The 21577-nt window shown below is 41.0% G+C and overlaps 1 protein-coding gene across 3 annotated transcripts in view; it reads left to right on the top strand.

The window, feature by feature from the left end:
- PLCL2 (phospholipase C like 2) overlaps positions 1-21577 on the top strand; it is a 191588-nt gene that overhangs the window by 105175 nt on the left and 64836 nt on the right. For 2 of the 3 annotated variants that reach the window (XM_086674234.1, XM_025914052.2), the window contains 2 exons: positions 11815-14301; positions 17145-17348. In XM_086674234.1, coding sequence (XP_086530360.1) covers positions 11815-14301; positions 17145-17348 — 2691 coding nt within the window. The remainder of the gene's footprint in view (positions 1-11814; positions 14302-17144; positions 17349-21577) is intronic. The other variant, XM_086674235.1, reaches the window with a different exon arrangement.

Raw genomic sequence — 21577 nt, 5'->3', positions numbered from 1 at the left:
TATGGGTCTCAGGGTCTTCATACTAGTCATTCCTTCTTCCTGGAAGGCAGAGTGGAATGAGTAGTAGAGGGCAGACTCACCAGGAACAGGAAGGAGTTAGGGTGTTTGAAGGATCTGTGCCGAGTTTGTCTGCATGAAGAGCAAGAAGAAAGGGGACCCACAGACCACTGACCTCATCCAGGACCAGCTCTGTGAAGTAGAGACTCGGGATCTGAGAAGTCCTGCAAGGTTTTTAGGGCTGAGAGCTGCACAGCAGGGGAGGGGCCTCCAGAGCCTGCTGGGCGTTAGCACTGAACTTGGGACTCAGGGTTTGGAGTAGCAGTTGCCAAGTTGGGTAAGCCTGGAAGAAAATATTAGAGCTTCAGTTTAATTTTGTGAATGTTTTCTAGCATACACAATCTGTTAGTAGCTAGCACATGTATTTAATAAACAAACACATCTTACAGGCATGCTCAATAATAAAAGCATGTGCACAGTGTACAAAAAGCAGTATTAAAAAAGTAAGTGCTTTCGCTCTGGAAAACAGTGTGGAGTTTCCTCAAAAAATTAAAAATAGATCTACCCTATGACCCAGCAATAGCACTGCTAGGAATTTATCCAAGGGATACAGGAGTGCTGATGCATAGGCAGACTTGTACCCCAATGTTTATAGCAGCACTTTCAACAATAGCCAAATGATGGAAAGAGCCTAAATGCCCATCAACTGATGAATGGATAAAGAAATTGTGATTTATATACACAACGGAATACTATGTGGCAATGAGAAAGAATGAAATATGGCCTTTTGTAGCAACGTGGATGGAACTGGAGAGTGTTATGCTAAGTGAAATAAGCCATACAGAGAAAGACAGATACCATATGTTTTCACTCCTATGTGGATCCTGAGAAACTTAACAGAAGACCATGGGTGAGGGGAAGGAAAAAAGAAAAGGTTAGGGAGGGAGGCAAACCATAAGAGACTCTTGGAAACTGAGAACAAACTGAGGGTTGATGGGGGAGAGGGGAAAGTGGGTGATAGGCATTGAGGAGAGCACCTTTTGGGATGAGCACTGGGTGTTGTATGGAAACCAGTTTGACAATAAATTTCATATTAAAAAAAACATCTACTTCAGGTATTACCCCCCTCCAAAAAAAATAAATAAAAAAAATTTGAAAAGTAAGTGCTTTAAAATTGGTGTGAAAGTCTCTCAACACAGAACAGCCCAATAGCAGATGATTTCACTGATGAGTTCTGTCTACCAAACATTTAAAGAAGAATTAACATACCCTTCCTTTGCATTTCTTTGGTTTCAGTTGTAACATCTCCTCTTCCATTTTTTATTTTATTTGAGTCCTCTCTCTCTTTAGCTACAGGTCTGTCTATTCTGTTTATCCTTTCAAAAAGCCAACTCCTGGTTTCACTGATCTTTCCCATTGTCTTATTCGTCTCTATTTCATTTATTTCCCCTGTGATCTTTGCTGTTCCCTTCCTTTGACCAACTTTTGGCTTAGTTCTTTTTCTGGTTCCTTGAGGGTAAACTTAGGTTGTTTATTTGAGATTTTTCTTGTTTCTTAATGTAGGTATTTATTGCTGTGATTTCCCTCTTAAACTGCTTTCTCCACATCCATATGTTTTGGTATGTTGTGTTTCCATTTTCATTTGTCTCAAGGTATTTTTTTTCATTTCCTCTTTGACCCACTGGTTGTTCAGTAGCATTTTATTGTATCTCCACGTACTTGTGAATTTCCAGTTTTCTTTGTGTGATTGATTTCCAATTTCATACCAAGGTGGTCAGAAAAGATGCTTGATATGATGTCAGTCTTCATAAATTTTTACGACTTATTTTGTGGCCTAACATGATCTATCCTGGAGAACATTCCATCTGTCCTTGAGAAGAATGTGTACTCTGTTGCCTTTGGATGGAATGTTGTGTACATATCTGCTAAGTTCATCTGGTCTTACATGTCACTTAAGGCCAGTGTTTCTTTACTGATTTTCTTTCTGGATGATCTATCTATTGAAGAAGGTGGGGTTTTAAGGTCTCCTCCTATTATTGTATTGCTGTGTATTTCTCTGTTTAGGTCTGCTAATATGTGCCTTGTATATTTAGGCGCTCCTATGTCAGATGCATAAATATTTATAAATGTTACATCCTCTTGTTGAGTTGACCCCTTTATCGTTGAGGTTACCAGGTCCTCATAAGGGGTTACTATTCTGACTGCCAGCGTTGATCCATCCAAGGGCTGGAAAATATAAGACATAGCCCATTTCCTCAAAAAGTTCATTTTCCGCTTGAGGAGATAAGGCTAACCCACATGAAACAATTAGAGAAATGAATAAGACTATAATTAAGTGTTAAATAATAGGGTAGAGACTCTACTGTATGAGTTTGGGGAAGAGACAGCATTGAGGGCTGGGCGAGTGTAGCCGCATGAATGGCTCAGAACTTAAAAGAATATTTTGTAGAAAGTAAGGTTTCCCTTTTATGTGATTCATTATTTTGTTTCTTTTTTTTTCTGATCTAATTGTTCACATACACTAATTTCATATGCAGATAAAACATTGGATTAAAAAAAGCCCCAGGAAGAAGTTTGTTTTTCCTATAAAATAAGATAGGAAATAATAAACAAGATGATTGCGTAGTAAATTGTCCATGAAGCAGTTTTCCTTTTAGAATTTAATTCTAAAATAATTGTGGAAATACTAACACTTCTGACTGTAAGACCTACTGCGCCTCCTTCGCTGTGGTGGGTGTGGCCCCAAGGCAGAAGCCCTGCCTGCTTACTGGTCTCTGCAAAGCTTTCCTTCCTTCCTTCCTTCCTTCCTTCCTTCCTTCCTTCCTTCCTTCCTTCCTTTTTTTTTTTTTTAAGATTTTATTTTTAAGTAATCTCTACATTCATCCTGGGACTTCAACTCACAGCCCCGAGATCAAGTCACATGCTGTACCAACTGAGCCAGCCAGGAAGCCCCTGAAGCTTTCCTTCTGAATCCTGACTACCCCTGGATGTCCATCATCTCCCCTTGATGCCAAGCAATGATAGATTTAAGGATAAGAAGTGAGGAAAATAAATTCTTCCTCCTATGCTATCCTGAAATACTGAAGAGCCAGCACAATTTAGGTAGAAAATTGTGATTTGAGGAGTTATGCCTAGAATCAATTGTATTTGCAGCTAAGATTACATGTTATATGATTCAACTTGCATGGCTTTTAAAATTCAGTATGATTTACCAAACAGTTATTAACAATTAAAGTTATGTAACCACATCTTGAAATAGCTCTGTAGTATAGGAAGTCAGCAGGCTTTATAGTGTGCTGAATAAGGAATTACCATATACACAGTTGGGAAACATTGACAGTTTTCACACCAAAGTGGGCCACTTAAGTACCATTATTATAGATCATAAATTAAAATTCATTAAGATCAGTATTTTCACTGGAATGTAAAGTAGCGCTTATTTAGTTTATAGGAGCTCCATGCTCACCATTAAGTTTTTCATTACTGGAGAAAACCAATAGATGTTATTGCAGTTTACATTGGACACAGACGTACATTATGGTTTTGTAAATTTACTTTGAATAACTATTTCAGTGGCAGTGAATGTGTTTCACCAAAAGGGTATTGTCGTGGGGTGCCTGAGTGGCTCAGTCGGTTGGGCATCTGAGTTTGGCTCAGGTCATGATCTCATGGTTCATGGGTTCAAGCCTGCTTCGGGCTCTGTGCTGACAGCTCAGGGCCTGGAGACTGCTTCAGATTCAGTATCTCCCTCTCTCTGCCCCTCCCTCTCATCTCAAAAATAAATAAAAATTTAAAAAAGAGTATTTTCATGAAAATAATTGTATTCCATTGCGATCCTCTGCTTTCATAATTAAAGACCCTATTCTTTTCAGAGCAGGTGTAACCCATTGCATCAAATGATTTGGAAGCTTTAACCTGACCTTGAAAACTTCATTTTACAGGAATTGGAAATGTGTTTTCTTTGCATGGAGTTATTTTGAACACTGTAGGAAATATTATGGTATGAGAGTATGAGGTAGAAGGAATCACCTGAATAATTCTTATCAGAAAATGCTTTGAGTGAAGTCATTTGATTAGTTTTTAGACAAAAATATTATGGGGATCATTGCTATGAATGTCGTGGTGCAACCTGTTGAAGCTTTATTCTGAGAGGGCACCTGGCTGCCTTTGACAGTTTCCCAGTATGTCTTAGGCATGACATCCACTGGGTCCTACAAGTAGCATTAACTAGTAACCTTAGTTTAAAAAGACCCAGAGGGGAAATGTGCTCATTCTGTTCGTCTGGAATGGGACTAACTTTCAACAAATTCTAAGTGATTAGAGTATTGCAATTGTACATTTATGATAGTGTTTCTTTTTATTTTTATTTCATGAAGAAATAATTTCAGCCTGAAATGTATTTATTGAGCAGCAATAAAGAAGGTACAAACCTTCAGACAGCATTTAGAGCACTTTCCAACTATGAACTCACTTATCCATTATAAGAACCCTATGAGGTAGATACTATAAATAACACATGGGGGACACAGGTATTTTTTTTAATCTCTATTTTACAAGTGGGAAATGGAGGCATAGAGAATATGCAATACTAGCTCCCATCTTGTGGCTCATAGTATTTCTGTGGGTAACTCATAAACTAAAAAGTTTATAAACTGTTGGATTATTTTGTTCTACCTTGGAATAAAGAAAACCGTTTCACAGCTATGAATAAGAACTCTATGATTGATTGGCTTTGCTGTTTTTGTTAGTAAAATTCTGTTACTTCTATCCATGAATTATGTAGTTTTCTTTTGCTTTCTTTTCTCTCAGTTTGTCATTTCTCTTTTGGAGAGCCTTAAAATTTCCTTGACAACCCTAAAAAACACATATCCTTTGCCTTTAACATTTAAGGTTGACATTCATTTTTAGAAAATGATCATCTCTTTCTTTGCCTCTGGAAGCTTATGTTAATAAGGGCCATGATGGGGCGCCTGGGTGGCTCAGTCGGCTGAGCGACCAACTTCAGCTCAGGTCATGATCCCGCGGTTTGTGAGTTCAAGCCCTGCGTTGGGCTCTGTGCTGACAGCTCAGAGCCCAGAGCCTGTTTCGGATTCTGTGTCTCCCTCTCTCTGCCCCTCCCCTGCTTGCACTCTGTCTCTCCCTCTTTCTCAAAAATAAACATAAAAAAATTTTTTTTTTTAAAAGTAAGGGCCATGATTCTAAACCTCTTAAGAGGAGGAGGGATGGGTTTGCATATCACTTTCAGAATCCAATCACAGTCTTTTGGGGCCTCTGAAACCCACCTGTGACCCTTCAGAGACCTACCCATAGCATAAGGACACCTTTGTTGGTGGAAGCACAGGAGAATTTAGGGACTACAGTCCTTTAAAAGGGAATAACTTTCGAAAACTATTCATTACATGGAGTACATTAGCAAGCTGGGTCAAGTAGATGCCCTGTGGTTAGATGTAAGTGGACTCCCTGTAATCCATCTGGATCATAATTCTGATGTATATTCCTCTGTATATAACTTAAAATTTTTTTCTTTTTGTATTTGTTTTTCAGCAGCTTGATTGTGACCTGTCTTGGGTAGAGGGTAATGTGTGTGTGTGTGTGTGTCCTGTAATTTGGATTGAATGCTAGGCATCATGTTTAATAAAGACTGAGGTAAAGAGTACTTATACTGAGAAATGAACATTCCTCTTCCTCTTCTGGGTCATTAGTATTGGGGAAGTTAAGCTAATCTAGTCCATAATTGAGCTGGTTTTGTATTTTGAGTTGCCATTGTTACCTTGTTACCTTCAGTGTACCACTGACTTTACATTTCTCCACCAGTGGGCCACCATAACCTTGTGTTGAGGTGGGGGCTAGGGTCCCAGAGGGTTTACTCATTGTTCCTGTTCTGCCCTCAGCTTTCATCTACAAAGTCTGTGTGAGAAAGGGATCTCTCTCCGTGTTCTTACCCCTCCTCTATGGTACACTGCCTGTTACTTGGTGCTGGGCTTCTGGGGGAGTCTGGGGGAGTTGTTGGTCCTCCTGGTCTCGTTTCAATATTAGGCAGCCCTCTGCTCCTGTGCATCAGGGCTGGGACCTTGTCAGCATTCCTGCCCTGCTTCCCATAGAAGGGAGTATCTGTGCTGAGTTTGGGCAGGAGACAGTTTTCTGCCCCTCTTCTGATGGTAGTCAGGTTCTGTTTTTATTGGTGCAGGCTTCTAAGTCCAAGAGGTTCTCCTATCCCTTGGGGCAGTAGAGCTTTGCCTGGCTTTAGAGATAGATGGATTTTGCTTCTACCCTTCCCCCAGTGGACCTAGGAGAAAGACGGCTTGCTGCTCTTCCCTCAGGGGTGTAAAGCTTTTGCTTCAATATAGTAAGGTAGTTGGGGAAACAGGCAGTTTTAATTGCCTGTGACCTGGAGAGGGGTTCTCTCTCTTGCTCTCCCCCCCCCCCATCTTTTTCAGGAGCACCCATGAAGAAGGCTTAAAAATGAGTACAAACTCTCCCTGTGTCTGGGACTCCTGGTTACTCTACACTGATATACTAGCCCACACTTGGCCTTTATGAATTCCTTAAAATTTTAGCGGACCTCTCACAGGCCTCCCTGGTGGCCTCTTCCTCCATGCTCTGTCAAACATGAAACAGTTTCTATGTCTTGTCTCTCCTTGGAAGGGCTTGTCACTCTTTGGAATTCAGTTCCAAACTTGGTTGCTTTGTGACCACAGTTCTCTGATGAATAGAAGAAAACATGATTTTACAGATAGTCTGGCTTTTTCTTGTTATGGTAGGGAGTGATGTTCTCTCTTGGCTTTGGCTTTCCACATTTTAAGCTATCAACTTTTTTTTTTAATGTTTGTTTTTGAGAGAGAGAGAGACAGAGTGCGAGTGGGGGAGGGTCAGAGAGAGAGAGAGGTAGACACAGAATCCGAAGCAGGCTCCAGGGTCCGAACTGTCGGCACAGAGCCCAATACGGGGCTCAAACTCATGAACTGCGAGATCATGACCTGAACCAAAGTCGAATGCTAAACCGACTGAGTCACCCAGGTGGCCCTCTAAGCTGTCATCTTAACTTGTACTTAGTCACATGGGTGACCTTCAAGTCACCTATAGGTTCCCAAGCCATAAGCTGATCTGTGCCCTCATAGACTCCTTGCCAAAGTTGGGTCAGGGTGAACTCTTGGTGATACAGTAGAGGGCATCATGGGAGAGGGAACCCGCAAGGGGAAGAATCCATGGGCCAAGCAGCTTTCTGTTATTTGCAGTAAGAGGACTTCCACGTGAGTGGGAAGCAACATCTGACCGTACCTAGCTTTTCTTTTATTCCTTTCAATCCATATGATTGTATAAAATGACCTTCAAAGTGACCGACTTTGCTCTACATCCCTTTTTTTTTTTTTTTTTCCTTTTTTGCTCATCTTGGAGAGCACATCAAAGTTTTAACAATGAATGAAAAACCTTGGCAAGGTAACTCTGATGTGCTCAGCGTGACTTATTCCTTCAATTCAGGGTTATTGTTACTGAGCTTAAGAAAGACCAGGCCTTGCTGTGCTCCTTTAAGGGGTCTCAAGTTGTTTCTGGGGGTGTTTTGTTTTCTTTTTTTAAGGATAGACATTTCTTTAACCTGGTGTTTCTTAACTCTCTTTAATCCTAGGCCCCCTTCAATCAACATAAAGATCTCAGGTCTTTCTTTAATGTTATTTATAAATGAAATTGAATAACTTGACTCAAACTGGAGGGACAAACGGCTGCTTAGTTTCCATACTGCCTCCCCTTCTTCATTCTGTTATGTCCTGCCCCCATCCCCACACTGACATCACTGCCTTTATGTAGAATTCAGCGTTTCAGGGTGGATGTAGAGGTGGGTTTTTTGGAAGCCGATTTGCCTCCAGACTGAACATTTGTCTTTTGTTCCTTCTCTTGGTGTTAATAAGTGCTGATAGCAGAAATCCACCAATGGGCCAGATTTGCATTCTCTTTGACCACTCAGAAGCTTTAGATGGTGAGGACTTATAAGAGCCAGCTCTTTTTAAAAGTAGTTTGAGGCACCTCCATCTCGGCAGAAACTTGTGTTTTTTCCCCTCTGGTGTTAGGTGATGAGTGCATGGAAGTTATATGCATTTTGTTTTCTTTAGGTAAAAAGACTATATATGTAGCACATATGGTTTGATAGCTTTTCACTGTTAAATTCAGCTAACCTTAAGAGACAACATAGCAAATAGATTCCAGGTCTGATACTGATGCAATACAGCTGACCCTTGATCAACGTGGATTTGAATGTGTGAGTCCCCTCACACATGGACTTTTTGTCAATAAATACAATCTAGTCCTGTAAATGTATTTTCTGTTCCTGGCATTTTGCTTAATAACATTTCCTCTGGCTTACTTTGTTGTAAGAATATAGTATGTAATACGTATAGCATGTAAAATATGTTTTATTAATCAACCAGTTATGTTATGGATAAGGTTCCGGTCGGTAGTAGGCTATGAGCAGTTAAGTTTTTGGGGCATCACAAGTTATACATGGGTTTTTCAATTGTGTGGGGGGTTGGTGCCCCTAACCCTCACGTTGGTCAAGAGTGAACTGTACTTGATCACTGCTGGACTGAAAAGTGAAAGCCAAGTAGAAGTGAGTAGGTGTGAGGTAAAGATTCTGGGACTCGGGCAAGTTGGGGGCCTGGATCTCCTGCCATTGAACCTCAGTTGTCCTCCCCTCCCACACAAGGACTTCTGTCCTTCTCTTTCCTTACTCTTGGCCAGAGGGGACTGGCCTGCCTTCACATCTTCCGGTTGTTTCCAGCCAGTGATTCTGGTCCACCCGCTGGTGAGGGCAAGCTCACACACCTGTTCTCCTTTTTGGTCTCTGAGCAAGCACATGCCTCTGTCGTGTTTCCTAATAGCTTCATCTGTCAGGGAGGAAGGAGGCTTTGGCGCGCTCTAGAGAGGACAGGATGGTTCTGGGCAACAGCAGATAGAGGGGGAAGAAGAGACAGGAAAGTCTCTGGTGAGGGAGGTCCTTGCTGTCATTACATCGGCCTGTGCTTGGGTGACCATCACGTTCGTGTGTCTACAGTGGATGATCAGAACTCACCAACCAAAACCTGGCTGGCTTGTGAAAAGCAAAGCAATGTTTTTAAAGCCTCAAGTATGGTGTTTAAGTTCCTGCCTATCCCACAGATGAGGGTGTGTGAGCACAGAAGAATGTTATTAATGTGCTTTGCAATTTGGCCTTTTCGTCTTAATAACAAAGAAAATTATGAATTTGAAATGTATCAATTGTAGTAAGTTAGAATCAATATGTTGTAACTGACAGAATAAAAGATTACAATGTTGAGGAAATGCTATATATATTCTTAATGGATAAATGGATAAGCACCTCCATTTATCTTTGTGACTTCTTTTTACTAGTGGCATCTAGAGATATAATTTATAAAGACTATAAAATTCCCTTACTTAATTACTATGTTGTCTTTACTGAAGGTACATGTGTGTTTTTAAAGGTAAAGACAATCCTTATTCTGAAAAATAGGAAATTTACACATTTGTTTCGTGCCCTTATGCATGGCTGATTACAAATTTAATTTCATGCCAACTTGCTTGAATAGATAGAAGGCAGTCTATGCTTTAGGGATCTGGAACAGCTATGATACAATGCATCTTATGGATACAATTGCCACAGTTTTTATGTCTTTTGCACTTTATTGTTCTGAGGATTCAATTGCAAAGAAATACTCTGCCTTGTGGCTTTTATGTTTTATCTTGGCATTTAGATCACAAAAGCCTCTATGGTTCATTTTGAAACTTTGAGGGAAATGATACCCATATGATTTAAAGTTTAAGTTTAATTACCTTCTGCAAATTGCTTTTGGAAGTATAGGTAGTCAAAAAGTAAGAGTGGTTTTAAATTGCAGATGCAGAGAATAGCATAATCACTTTCTAAAATGTAGAGGTTTTACTCAAAATAGATTCTTTCCAGAGCAGGAAAGTTAGAATTGCTTTTGTATAATATTTTTCATGCTCTTTTCTTTATTGCCACGGAAGTTATATTATCTCAATCTCCATGTCTATTCCCTATGTATGAATATAATGACTTACTGAAAATTTATCAAATATTTCACGTACCTCCTGAAAGACAATAGCATGTTTTAGGTTAAAATTGTGAAAATCGTGAAAGAGACTTTGAGGTCATTTGAGCATGTAAAGAAAATACTAAAAGTGTCTGTCTGCACAGGGAAAGAACTTAAAATACACACAGAGGTGTGGCATTGACATCTTAAGGTGGGCACCTATTACACTGTGCGAGAAAGTTAAGGGGTGTGCCGTTGGTGATACAGACTTCTTTAGAAATAGATGCTGCCGAAAGTTTTTCACTTGATAGTGTTAATAACCTGTTGATATTGGAAGTACCTAGGTGACATTGTCCTAAGCACTAGCCTGGTGCATGCTAGTAGGCTTTAATAAACCCAACTCTAGAATTTAGAAGCACCCTCAGCTGTAATCTAGGCCTCCGATGCAGATTCATTACCCCCACAACAGTAAAACCATACCTATCTGAAGTCTTTAGAACCGTGACTAATCTAATAGGAGACTCTGATGAGCCAGGAATCTCTGCTGGGATTTCAGTGTCTACTCACTTAACACACAATTTAGTGGTCACTACTTAGCTCTGTCTGGTCTTTTGGCATATATAGTTTCCAGAAATGTCTAGACATCTTAGTGTATACAAGTGGTCAGGAAGTGGTGTTCAAACTTTAGTATGCATCCCCATCACCCAGAGTGTTACCTACGATGCAAATTCCTGGGCACTAACCCTTGGAGATCTGATTCCCTGAGCCTAGGGATCTGCTTTCTAATCAGCAACCCGGGTGGTTGTGAGGCAAGTGGTGTGGTGACAGCCCTTTGAGAAACACGAGTATGGGAGATGTGCACACACGCAGAGCCTGCTTTGTGGGTGTATGACCTGTGCGGTTGTGCAGGCCCCACACTCAGAAGGGTCCTGCACTTTGGCTTAATGCTCTTCTGTCACCTTAAAATTCTTAACAATTTTGGACAAGGAGTCCTGCATTTTCATTTTTCCCTGAGCTCTGAAAATTATGTAGCCAGCTCTCTGTACAGGATTTCATTGTGTATTATTGAAATTGTGTTTTTTGACACCCACGGACTGCAATTATTCAATAATGATTTTTTTTTACTTGTTTATATTAGGCTGTAAACTCCAGGGCCCCTTCTCAGCTCTGTAAGTGATTGAGTATCATTTATCACAGATCATTCAATAGGAAATCTTAACAGAATGATTTTCTTGAAGAAATTTAATTTTTTTAAATGTTTATTTATTTAGAGAGAGACAGAGAGTGAGAGCATGCGTGTGTGTCGGGAAGGGGGGAGGGGGAAGGGGCAGAGATAGAGTAGAGAGAGAAGCCTAAGCAGGCTCAGTGCTATCAGCACAGAGCCCAGCGCAGGGCTCAGTCTCATGAACCATGAGCTCATGCCCGGAGCCAAGATCAGGAGTTGGACACTTAACCAGCTGAGCCACCCAGGAGCCCCTAAAAAATTTAATTTTGGGGGCGCCTGAGTGGCGCAGTCGGTTAAGCGTCCGAGTTCAGCCAGGTCACGATCTCGCGGTCCGTGAGTTCGAGCCCCGCATCAGGCTCTGGGCTGATGGCTCAGAGCCTGGAGCCTGTTTCCGATTCTGTGTCTCCCTCTCTCTCTGCTCCTCCCCCGTTCATGCTCTGTCTCTCTCTGTCCCAAAAATAAATAAACGTTGAAAAAAAAATTAATTTTTATTCCTAGTCTTGAACATAGATGCCTGTGTTTATGTTATTCTTATACACTATTTTTTTCTCCCAGGATGGTACAAAACAGAAAAGAGAACGGAAGAAGACAGTCTCGTTTAGTAGCATGCCAACAGAGAAGAAGATCAGCAGTGCAAGTGATTGCATCAATTCGATGGTTGAGGGTTCAGAACTCAAAAAGGTTCGCTCCAACTCCAGGATTTACCACAGGTATTTTTTACTGGATGCCGACATGCAGAGCCTGAGGTGGGAGCCATCTAAGAAGGATTCTGAGAAAGCCAAGATTGACATTAAATCCATTAAGGAAGTGAGGACGGGAAAAAATACAGACATATTCCGCAGCAATGGCATTTCTGACCAGATATCTGAAGACTGCGCATTTTCAGTCATATACGGAGAGAATTATGAGTCACTTGATTTGGTTGCCAACTCTGCAGATGTTGCGAACATCTGGGTTACGGGACTGCGGTACCTAATTTCTTATGGAAAACATACACTTGATATGTTAGAAAGTAGCCAAGACAACATGAGGACTTCTTGGGTTTCACACATGTTTAGTGAAATTGATGTAGAAGACCTTGGACATATAACTCTGTGTAATGCTGTGCAGTGCATCAGAAACCTCAATCCCGGTTTAAAAACTAGCAAAATTGAGCTCAAGTTCAAAGAATTGCACAAATCCAAGGACAAAGCTGGTACTGAAGTCACAAAGGAAGAATTTGTTGAGGTTTTCCATGAGCTTTGTACCAGGCCTGAAATTTATTTCCTTTTAGTTCAGTTTTCAAGCAATAAAGAATTTCTTGATACCAAGGACCTTATGATGTTTCTTGAGGCAGAGCAGGGTGTGGCACATATAAATGAGGAAATTAGCCTTGAGATTATTCACAAATATGAGCCATCCAAAGAAGGTAAGGAAAAGGGCTGGCTTTCCATAGATGGGTTCACTAACTACCTTATGTCACCTGACTGTTATATATTTGATCCGGAACATAAGAAGGTCTGTCAAGATATGAAGCAACCTTTGTCTCATTACTTTATAAACTCATCTCATAATACATACTTAATAGAGGATCAGTTCCGAGGTCCCTCTGATATCACGGGATACATCCGAGCTCTTAAAATGGGTTGCCGGAGTGTTGAGTTAGATGTATGGGACGGGCCAGATAATGAACCTGTAATTTACACGGGCCACACCATGACCTCTCAGATAGTCTTCCGCAGTGTCATTGATATTATTAACAAGTACGCATTCTTTGCTTCAGAGTATCCTCTTATCTTATGTTTAGAAAATCACTGTTCTATTAAACAGCAGAAGGTAATGGTCCAGCACATGAAGAAAATTTTAGGAGACAAGCTCTATACAACATCACCCAATGTGGAGGAATCTTATCTGCCATCCCCAGATGTCCTGAAGGGGAGGATACTAATTAAAGCCAAGAAGCTGTCCTCAAATTGCTCAGGCGTAGAAGGGGATGTTACTGATGAAGATGAGGGAGCAGAAATGTCTCAGAGGATGGGAAAGGAGAACGTGGAGCAGCCCAACAATGTGCCTGTGAAGCGATTTCAGCTATGTAAAGAACTGTCTGAACTGGTGAGCATCTGCAAGTCGGTTCAGTTCAAAGAATTTCAGGTGTCATTTCAGGTTCAGAAGTACTGGGAAGTGTGTTCATTTAACGAAGTGCTTGCCAGCAAATATGCCAATGAGAATCCAGGGGACTTTGTAAATTACAACAAACGTTTCCTTGCTAGGGTTTTCCCCAGCCCCATGAGAATTGACTCCAGTAACATGAACCCTCAAGACTTTTGGAAGTGTGGTTGTCAGATCGTAGCCATGAACTTTCAGACCCCAGGCCTGATGATGGACCTGAATATTGGCTGGTTCAGGCAGAATGGGAACTGTGGCTATGTCCTTCGGCCGGCCATCATGAGGGAGGAAGTGTCTTTCTTCAGTGCCAACACAAAGGACTCCGTCCCTGGGGTTTCACCTCAGCTTCTTCACATTAAAATCATTAGCGGGCAGAACTTTCCCAAACCCAAAGGATCAGGTGCCAAAGGTGATGTAGTGGATCCTTACGTCTATGTTGAAATTCACGGAATCCCTGCCGACTGTGCGGAACAAAGGACAAAAACAGTGCACCAGAATGGGGATGCTCCCATTTTTGATGAAAGCTTTGAATTTCAAATCAACCTTCCTGAACTGGCCATGGTGCGCTTTGTTGTACTAGATGATGACTACATTGGGGATGAGTTCATTGGTCAGTACACAATCCCCTTTGAATGTTTACAAACAGGCTACCGCCATGTCCCCTTGCAGTCACTCACTGGAGAGGTCCTAGCACACGCTTCTTTGTTTGTCCACGTGGCCATTACTAACCGAAGAGGAGGAGGGAAACCACATAAAAGGGGCCTTTCTGTGAGAAAAGGGAAGAAATCCAGGGAATATGCATCTTTAAGAACATTGTGGATTAAAACTGTAGATGAGGTGTTCAAGAATGCCCAGCCCCCTATACGCGATGCCACAGATCTGAGAGAGAACATGCAGGTACGTTCTTGTGGTTAAGTATTTACTCAACGGCTTTTCTTCACATGAAGGCTTTGGAAGGGTTTGTTTTTATAATACTGTGTTTGATTTTAAATAATTTGTAAATTCTAATTCGTTATTAGACCATTTACCACTAGTCTCATTTTTTTATCATTTAAGTTTCCAAAACTGTAGTTGGTATTGAAAATATTGATAATGTATTAGAATCAATTTTTATTGAAATGAAATGAAATGTTATTAATATTAAAATAAATTTTCTGTCTCACATAACCATATCCTAGTCCTTGTTAATCCTAGTCCTTATCTGCTTAACGGATCCCCATTTTTTTTTTCTAAGAATGTACACGGGAATCTCTGGTTTTTCTGAATAAATAATCTCTATTATCTTTAGCTGGAGCACACTTTGAGGACTTACCAAAATAAAAGGGACAGGTTCCAGTCCTTTCTTCTGGAGCTACAGTACTAGGAAAATAGCGAGCCCTTAAGTGAGCCATTGCATTTGTGTTTTGAGCCTCCTCTTGATTTTAGAGGACGGCTATTTAATTGTTTAAGTAAAAGACATGTGGCATCTATATTTATTAGAAGTCTAAGATAATGATTACCTCTAAACTGTATAATCACTAAAAGCAATCAGGAATTAATGTGTAATTAAGGATCGTCCACATGTCCAGCAATATACTAAGGCCTGCCTCACAGAGCTAAGCGGCCCTAACCCGGCCCAGTGTGTGAGAGAGCCATTTCTGTGGTAGCTGCTCGGCATGTGTTTGTATTATGTATATGTGCGTTATATATGTGTATATATATGTATTATATATATAATGTATCAGTTGATTTTATATATGTATGTGTGTGTGTGTGTGTGTATATATATATATATGTATATATATATATATATATATATATGTATATATAACCATTATGAGAAGAATGCCAGCAGCAAGTAAACCTGATTCAGAATATTCAGATTTCAACCCTGTACTGATGTTATAGATACCTCATTACTAAAAAGACCTTACCACAATGGAGAAATTTTATTCTCTTTCTCTCCAAGTAAAAGCATAACAGAAACCCAAAGGGCTTTTCCCTGTTTCTCAGGGTGAAAATGGTTTGGTAAACCCTCAGCTCTGAGCAAGCCACACGGTCCCCTGCCACAGGGCTGCTGTTGTGTGTGTGACACAGCCTTCCCGTGAAGATTCTCCAGAGCTCGAACATCCTGTTTCCAGAGCTGCGTGTCTGCACTGACCCCGACAGGGCAGTCGGTGGCGGGGTTTAACGAGCACCTGCCAGGCATGCAGTCTGGGCCATGAGGACGTAGCTGTGAACAAGCGGTCCCTTTAGTTGGGAGTGGGCAGTGGGGGAGGGAATCAGACCGTGAGCAGGTAGGCGAATGAGCACATAGGTCAGTTGCAGACACAAGCAAGGGCTGTGAAGAAAATAAAACAGGAAGGGGTGATGGAGTTATTGGGAGACCCTGCTGTCGATATCACAGCCGTGGTTTATTGTCACAAGCAGTCGACATACAGGTGATTTTGAGCAAAATAACATTGAGTTTGATGTCCGTGTTTAAAGAGCTACTAATAAGAAGAAAATGTTTAAATCTAAAGCAAAGTGCCACTCATTTCTAAGACTGGGGTATCTGAGAGCAGAAGGCACAGGACTTGGAAGGCCCGACTCCTCCCCTCTGGCCGCCATGCCCAGATAGGGACCCCATGTGTGTCTGGAATAACTCCTATTCTGGTTAGGATGTACCTGTTGTTATAGCATAGTGATTAAAAGCATAGGTCTCAACATCGGCAGATTCGGGCAAAATCTTGACTCCTTCACTTACCAGCTGTGTGTCCTTAGAGAAATAACAGAGAGAGGTTACAGCCAAGACTCAGTTTCTTCACCCGCTGCGTGGCTCTTTGAGAGAATTAGAGGAGGTAGTACGTAGTAAGTATGCCTACTGTAGCTTCGCACTTGGTAAGTGCTCAAAGAATGCCAGCTTATGGTGTTTTACACTCTCAAGAGGTTTTCTTTAACGGATATTTTAATGGCATACCTCTGGTGATTAGCAAAAAGAGAGAGGGAGAAACCTTGAAATCAGTGGGCACACTAATAGGGACGGTCTCCCGGTGGGCAGGCCTCCCCAGTAAACTGCAGTGCCCTCACAATCCCTTTCAATTTTCTGGTGGTTTACTGGCCATCTTTGGCATCCCTTGGCTGGCAGATCACTGCCTTCATCTTTATATGACTTTCAAAGCTAAGAAGCAGAGATAGAGCAGACTTTCTTATGCCCTCAGAGGAACAGACCATATCAAAACCTTGATCTTGGACTTCTAGCCTCCATAAGTGAGATAATAAATTTGTTGTTTAAACCACACCCCCCCCCCAAAAAAAATTCCTTTAGATTTGGAGCCGGCATAACCAGATGAGAGACATTCAAGTTTCTGTCTCACAAATACCCTTTTCCCTTTCTGATTGCTAACATATTTGACACTTACTTTAAACCCGATTTTTTTTTTCTTTACCTCTTTTGAGTACAGAAGCCATTCTTTTTGTTTGCTCATGATTGCATACCAGCCTTAGCACCACTGTGAACTTTGATCGGAAAAGAGGCTTTACCCTTCAGAAGAATTCTACTTCTGATAAATTGGTATTGCAAATGTCTATAACTGTATTTACTTTGGAAAATAGCCAATTTTTCCTGGAATAAAATAATCATTAGCTAATTCTGTCATAACATTGTTAATAACCATTGTATCAGGCAGTTCAAATATAATCAAGTATATCAAGTAAAATATCCGTGAGAAATTAAGGCCTCTGGTTAATTACAAAGTGCCTCCTTTCTTTCCTCTTAACAGAATGCAGTGGTGTCATTCAAAGAGCTGTGTGGCCTCTCCTCTGTGGCCAATCTCATGCAGTGCATGTTGGCGGTATCTCCCCGCTTTCTGGGAGCTGATAACACACCCCTCGTGGTCCTGAATCTTAGCGAGCAGTATCCCACGATGGAGTTGCAGGGAATCGTGCCTGAGGTTCTAAAGAAGATTGTAACAACTTACGACATGGTGAGTTGTTGTTTGTACTTTTATGGAGCCCGAGTGAGAGAGACATCTTAAGACAGATGATATACCAGACATACTTAGGCGCTGTTGTTAAGATGTGCTTTCCTATCTCATGCTTCATGTGGCTCTGTTGGAAAAATTATTCCTCTGACTTCGCTGTATATGAAAGAGCTTATTCTTTTGTTGTTGTTTTAGAAAGCAGGATTCAGAAACACTTCTCTCAGTTGGATTAAATAGTCGTTAGCTTTTCAAGAATATATCTGAATTGATTTCTAAAGCATACACTATTTTCTACACATACATAGCAAAGAATTTTTTTTTCGTATTTCTCTGCAATCAGAGAAAATTTGCTCAGTTTTGTTTTGTTTTCATTTTTGAGACTGGTAAAAGTGAGAAGTTTAATTTTTTCTAAAATAAGTTTTAAACACCATTAGGGGCAATTTCTTCCATCACATGATTAGAATGTTTGATGCTTTCCTTCCTTACAGCAGCTTCTCTGAGATACCTGTAATTTGTAATCAACTTAACGTTAATGAGGTATCCTCAGGATAGCTAGAATATTACATTTTTGTGTTTACATAGATCTTGCATTTTCATAATCACATCCTGCTCTTATTGTGTTTTTCGGCTTTGCATAGCTCTAAGGGAGAATTAGTGGGTGAACAGCACTGTTTCACGCTCACAACGTAGTGGAGGCTGTCAGAACTCATGAGTGCTGGCTGTTGCTCTTACAGCCTGTGAGGTTTGGTGCTGTTGGGCAGCCCTCTCCCACATTGGCCAGGCTGTCAGCCTTTGCTCCTCAGGGTGCTCAGAGGTAAGAGGCCACACCCACTACGTCCTCCACATGAAATGCATGAGCTAAGACCACAGAACCCTAGGCTTCATCTGATGTAGCCTGCTGTGTTAAAGATGAAATGGGATTTGGGGGCGCCTGGGTGGCGCAGTCGGTTAAGCGTCCGACTTCAGCCAGGTCACGATCTCGCGGTCCGTGAGTTCGAGCCCCGCGTCAGGCTCTGGGCTGATGGCTCGGAGCCTGGAGCCTGTTTCCGATTCTGTGTCTCCCTCTCTCTCTGCCCCTCCCCCGTTCATGCTCTGTCTCTCTCTGTCCCAAAAATAAATAAAAACGTTGAAAAAAAAATTAAAAAAAAAAAAAAAAAGAAATGGGATTTGCATCATAAACCCTAACAGAAATATTTTTGACTGTTCTGTAAATTGATCTAAAAGCTTTAGTTTGGAGGGATTTCTACAATTCAAAGGAAAGAGACAACACGTTAGGTCAGCATTTCCCACAGTGTGTTCAGAGAAACCTTGGTTTCTTAGGATATGAGTAAATGTCACATGGGAGAAAGGGTTCCGTGGTGAAATAATTTGGGGAAATACTGCTTTGAACAAAATTAATCCTATGTCTTTACTGCAGGACTTCTTGGGGCCTTTTATTTGCTAACACAGTGAGTCCCCAAGAGGGCGATAGATACAGTATGCCCCGTTTCACAAATCGACTTGACCATGGCGTACTGTTTCTAAAAACAAACGTTTGAAATACCTTTTGCTCTTGATCTTCTTCACTTCTTGACCATATTCACTCGAGTCTTCAGGTAAATAAGATCTGGAGGTACAAGTCAGTAGAACACAATATTTTAAAACAGCTTATCAGTTCATTACCTTAAAAAGGTGATTTGTGAGCTTTTTCCTAGATTCCTGTGCAGTAGCTGCAGATGCGAATTAGTCCCTACTATTTCTAGCTTAGAGTTCATGGTAGTGTAAGAGATATAAAGGGCTGAACAGTGGTCACTGCAAGCAAACTACAGAGAGTGCAGTCAACCTGAAGAAAGGACGAAGGCCAGGGGCAAATGTATCTAAACCCTGGGGAGAGCACTGTGTTGGGTGTCCCAGGAGTCACAAGAATGAACATGAATCTCCCTTGTCCTCAGGGAGCCGTGCAGTCAACTAGAAGGTAGGAGGCAGCTGGGGAGCAAAACAAGAAGCTTATGCTGTGATCCTTTGTGGCCAAAAAAAAAAAAAAAGATAGAAGAGGTAAAAATGGGAAAGTTTGAAGAGCTCTTTCATGCTGTGACCGAGGCCACCTAATTAGTTCCCACCTCCTCAAGTTTCATGAGGAGGGGCCAGGAGAAGTAGCTGATGTGTGTAAATGCTTCTCAACCTGAAGCAACAAATAAAACTGTCAGACATTTTGTAGACCTATTTTGTTCACCAAAATCTAACATGACTTAGACCCTGATCTCTGTGGCAGTCATACAGTGACATTTCTTCATGGCAACCTTTTTAACAGGGACTTCTTGAGAGTTGGGGTGGTGGTACCCCACGTAGGTGATAACAGGGTGGACGGAACACGGGTTAGGTCCCAGGACCTAGTCCAGGGGCTGAGTGCCGACCCTGAGCAGGAGGTTCTCAGGGTTCGTGGTCAAGAGGCTTATGGACGCGGGCAACCTCACAGCACTTGTCACAGTATTTGGCACAGGAATCACTCAGTGTACTTGGTTCCCTGCCCCTTCCTCTTCCTGGGCTTGTAAATGATAACTCTTATTGCGTAACTCTTGTCTGCACATAACTTTACAGTAGTGTGGTTGCGGAAGTGATAAGACAGAATGTTTTAGCTTGTTGAAAGTTTTTAAATTGTGAAATTACTCTTACATAATGTTTAATTGAAATAGCTCTGCTGTATTATACCCCTGGCTCTATTGATTTGTTCTGTTTTAACTCCCATCTGAAATGCTACGCTATAAAATATTTAAAATTAAGTTCAGATTATTATAATTTGAATTTTAAAAACTGTAATATTGCTATAACAATAACTCTTGTAATGTTTTTTAGTCCTTTTATAAGTAACTTAATGGTTTCTCACCTGGTGGCAATTAATGGACTAAAGGTAGATAAAAGAATATCAATGGGAAGTGTACTAAGGCCTTGGACAGCCTATAACTTTAAATATAGCTCTTTATTTTTGTAATGTTATATTGAGATTTACCCAAAATTAACCTTGGGAATAAGATCTTACTTCATTTCATTGACTTCCCGTTTATACTTTGAAGCCTCCAGGTGAGAAGTAAAAATAGTGTGAGAAATCCCCTCCAAAAGTCCTATGTCATTGCCAGTCTACACTGCTGAAGCCTGCCCTCTGGTAAGGGCAGGGCTATGACTTGGCCTGTCTTGAGTGTACAGATATTTATTTATGCTATCACGGCTGTGATTACTTTTCAGTGTCTAAACTCTTATTAATAAACCAGTATATCAGAAATATGCCAGTTGCTTTGTGAAAAAGGAGAATGCAGAGAAGGAATTGGCCATGGAAATGTGAACAACGTATAAGCCACTCTGGAGGCTAGAAAAGAATGCCCAGGTGTAGGGTGGCCACACGTCTTGGCTTTCCTGCTGATACACCTGTTATCCCAGAATCATTATTACTAATTTTCCCTTTAACTCTTAGAAGTGTCTTTGTTTAGATAATTAGTTGTATGGTCACCCTCTCCATAGCCCCTGGATTGTCCTAATGGCTCCTGTGATTACCACCAACAAATGGGTTTTTAAATCTGCCCAAATTGTGTTTTTGCCCTATTTGTGGTAACTTCTTGGGTCCTGGAAATGATGACGTTTAACCCTGGGTCAAAGCCATTCATGAGTCAAAGCAGATGTCAAAGCCATTCAGGAGTAGAGGAAGAAGAGAAGTACAGATACCCTCTTAGACTAGGCAGATCAGGGGTGGGGGTTGTTGAAAATAGGGACTGGACTGGTATGGAGAGTGGGAATGTCCATGTGTTGTCAGACAAATAAGCCTTTTCTTCCCTTGAGATGTTTATAATTTAATAGAAGAGATAAAGTGTATCCATCCATAGAGGGTAAAATGATACCTAATAGATATTTTTAAATATGTAAACAAATTATTTGGATAGTTGTGGGCAAGAATGGTCAGTTTCAGGTATAGGGATTAGGAAAACTTCAGAGAAATATTGGCCTTTGAGCTAGACCTTTAAGAATGAGTCACATTTCAACAGGTAGAGATGATAAAAAGTAGGCTGTTGAAAGCTGAGTTCACAGAGTGAAACATGCTCAGAAATGTGGAAGCACATCTGGGAAATTAACGTTTGGACTGTGGTCATTCCTGCACATTTCTGAGCAGCAGTACAGGGCCAAGCTCAGACTTGGGTATTATAGACTATAAGAGGGTTACAGCAAAAGACAGCTCAGAGAACACATGATGAGTGCCTTCATTTTAC

Source organism: Puma concolor, chromosome C2, assembly GCF_028749965.1.
Source record: "Puma concolor isolate L17-30 chromosome C2, mPumCon1.1.hap2, whole genome shotgun sequence".
Lineage (NCBI taxonomy): Eukaryota > Metazoa > Chordata > Mammalia > Carnivora > Felidae > Puma > Puma concolor.
This window is presented reverse-complemented; position numbering and strand designations above follow the sequence as displayed.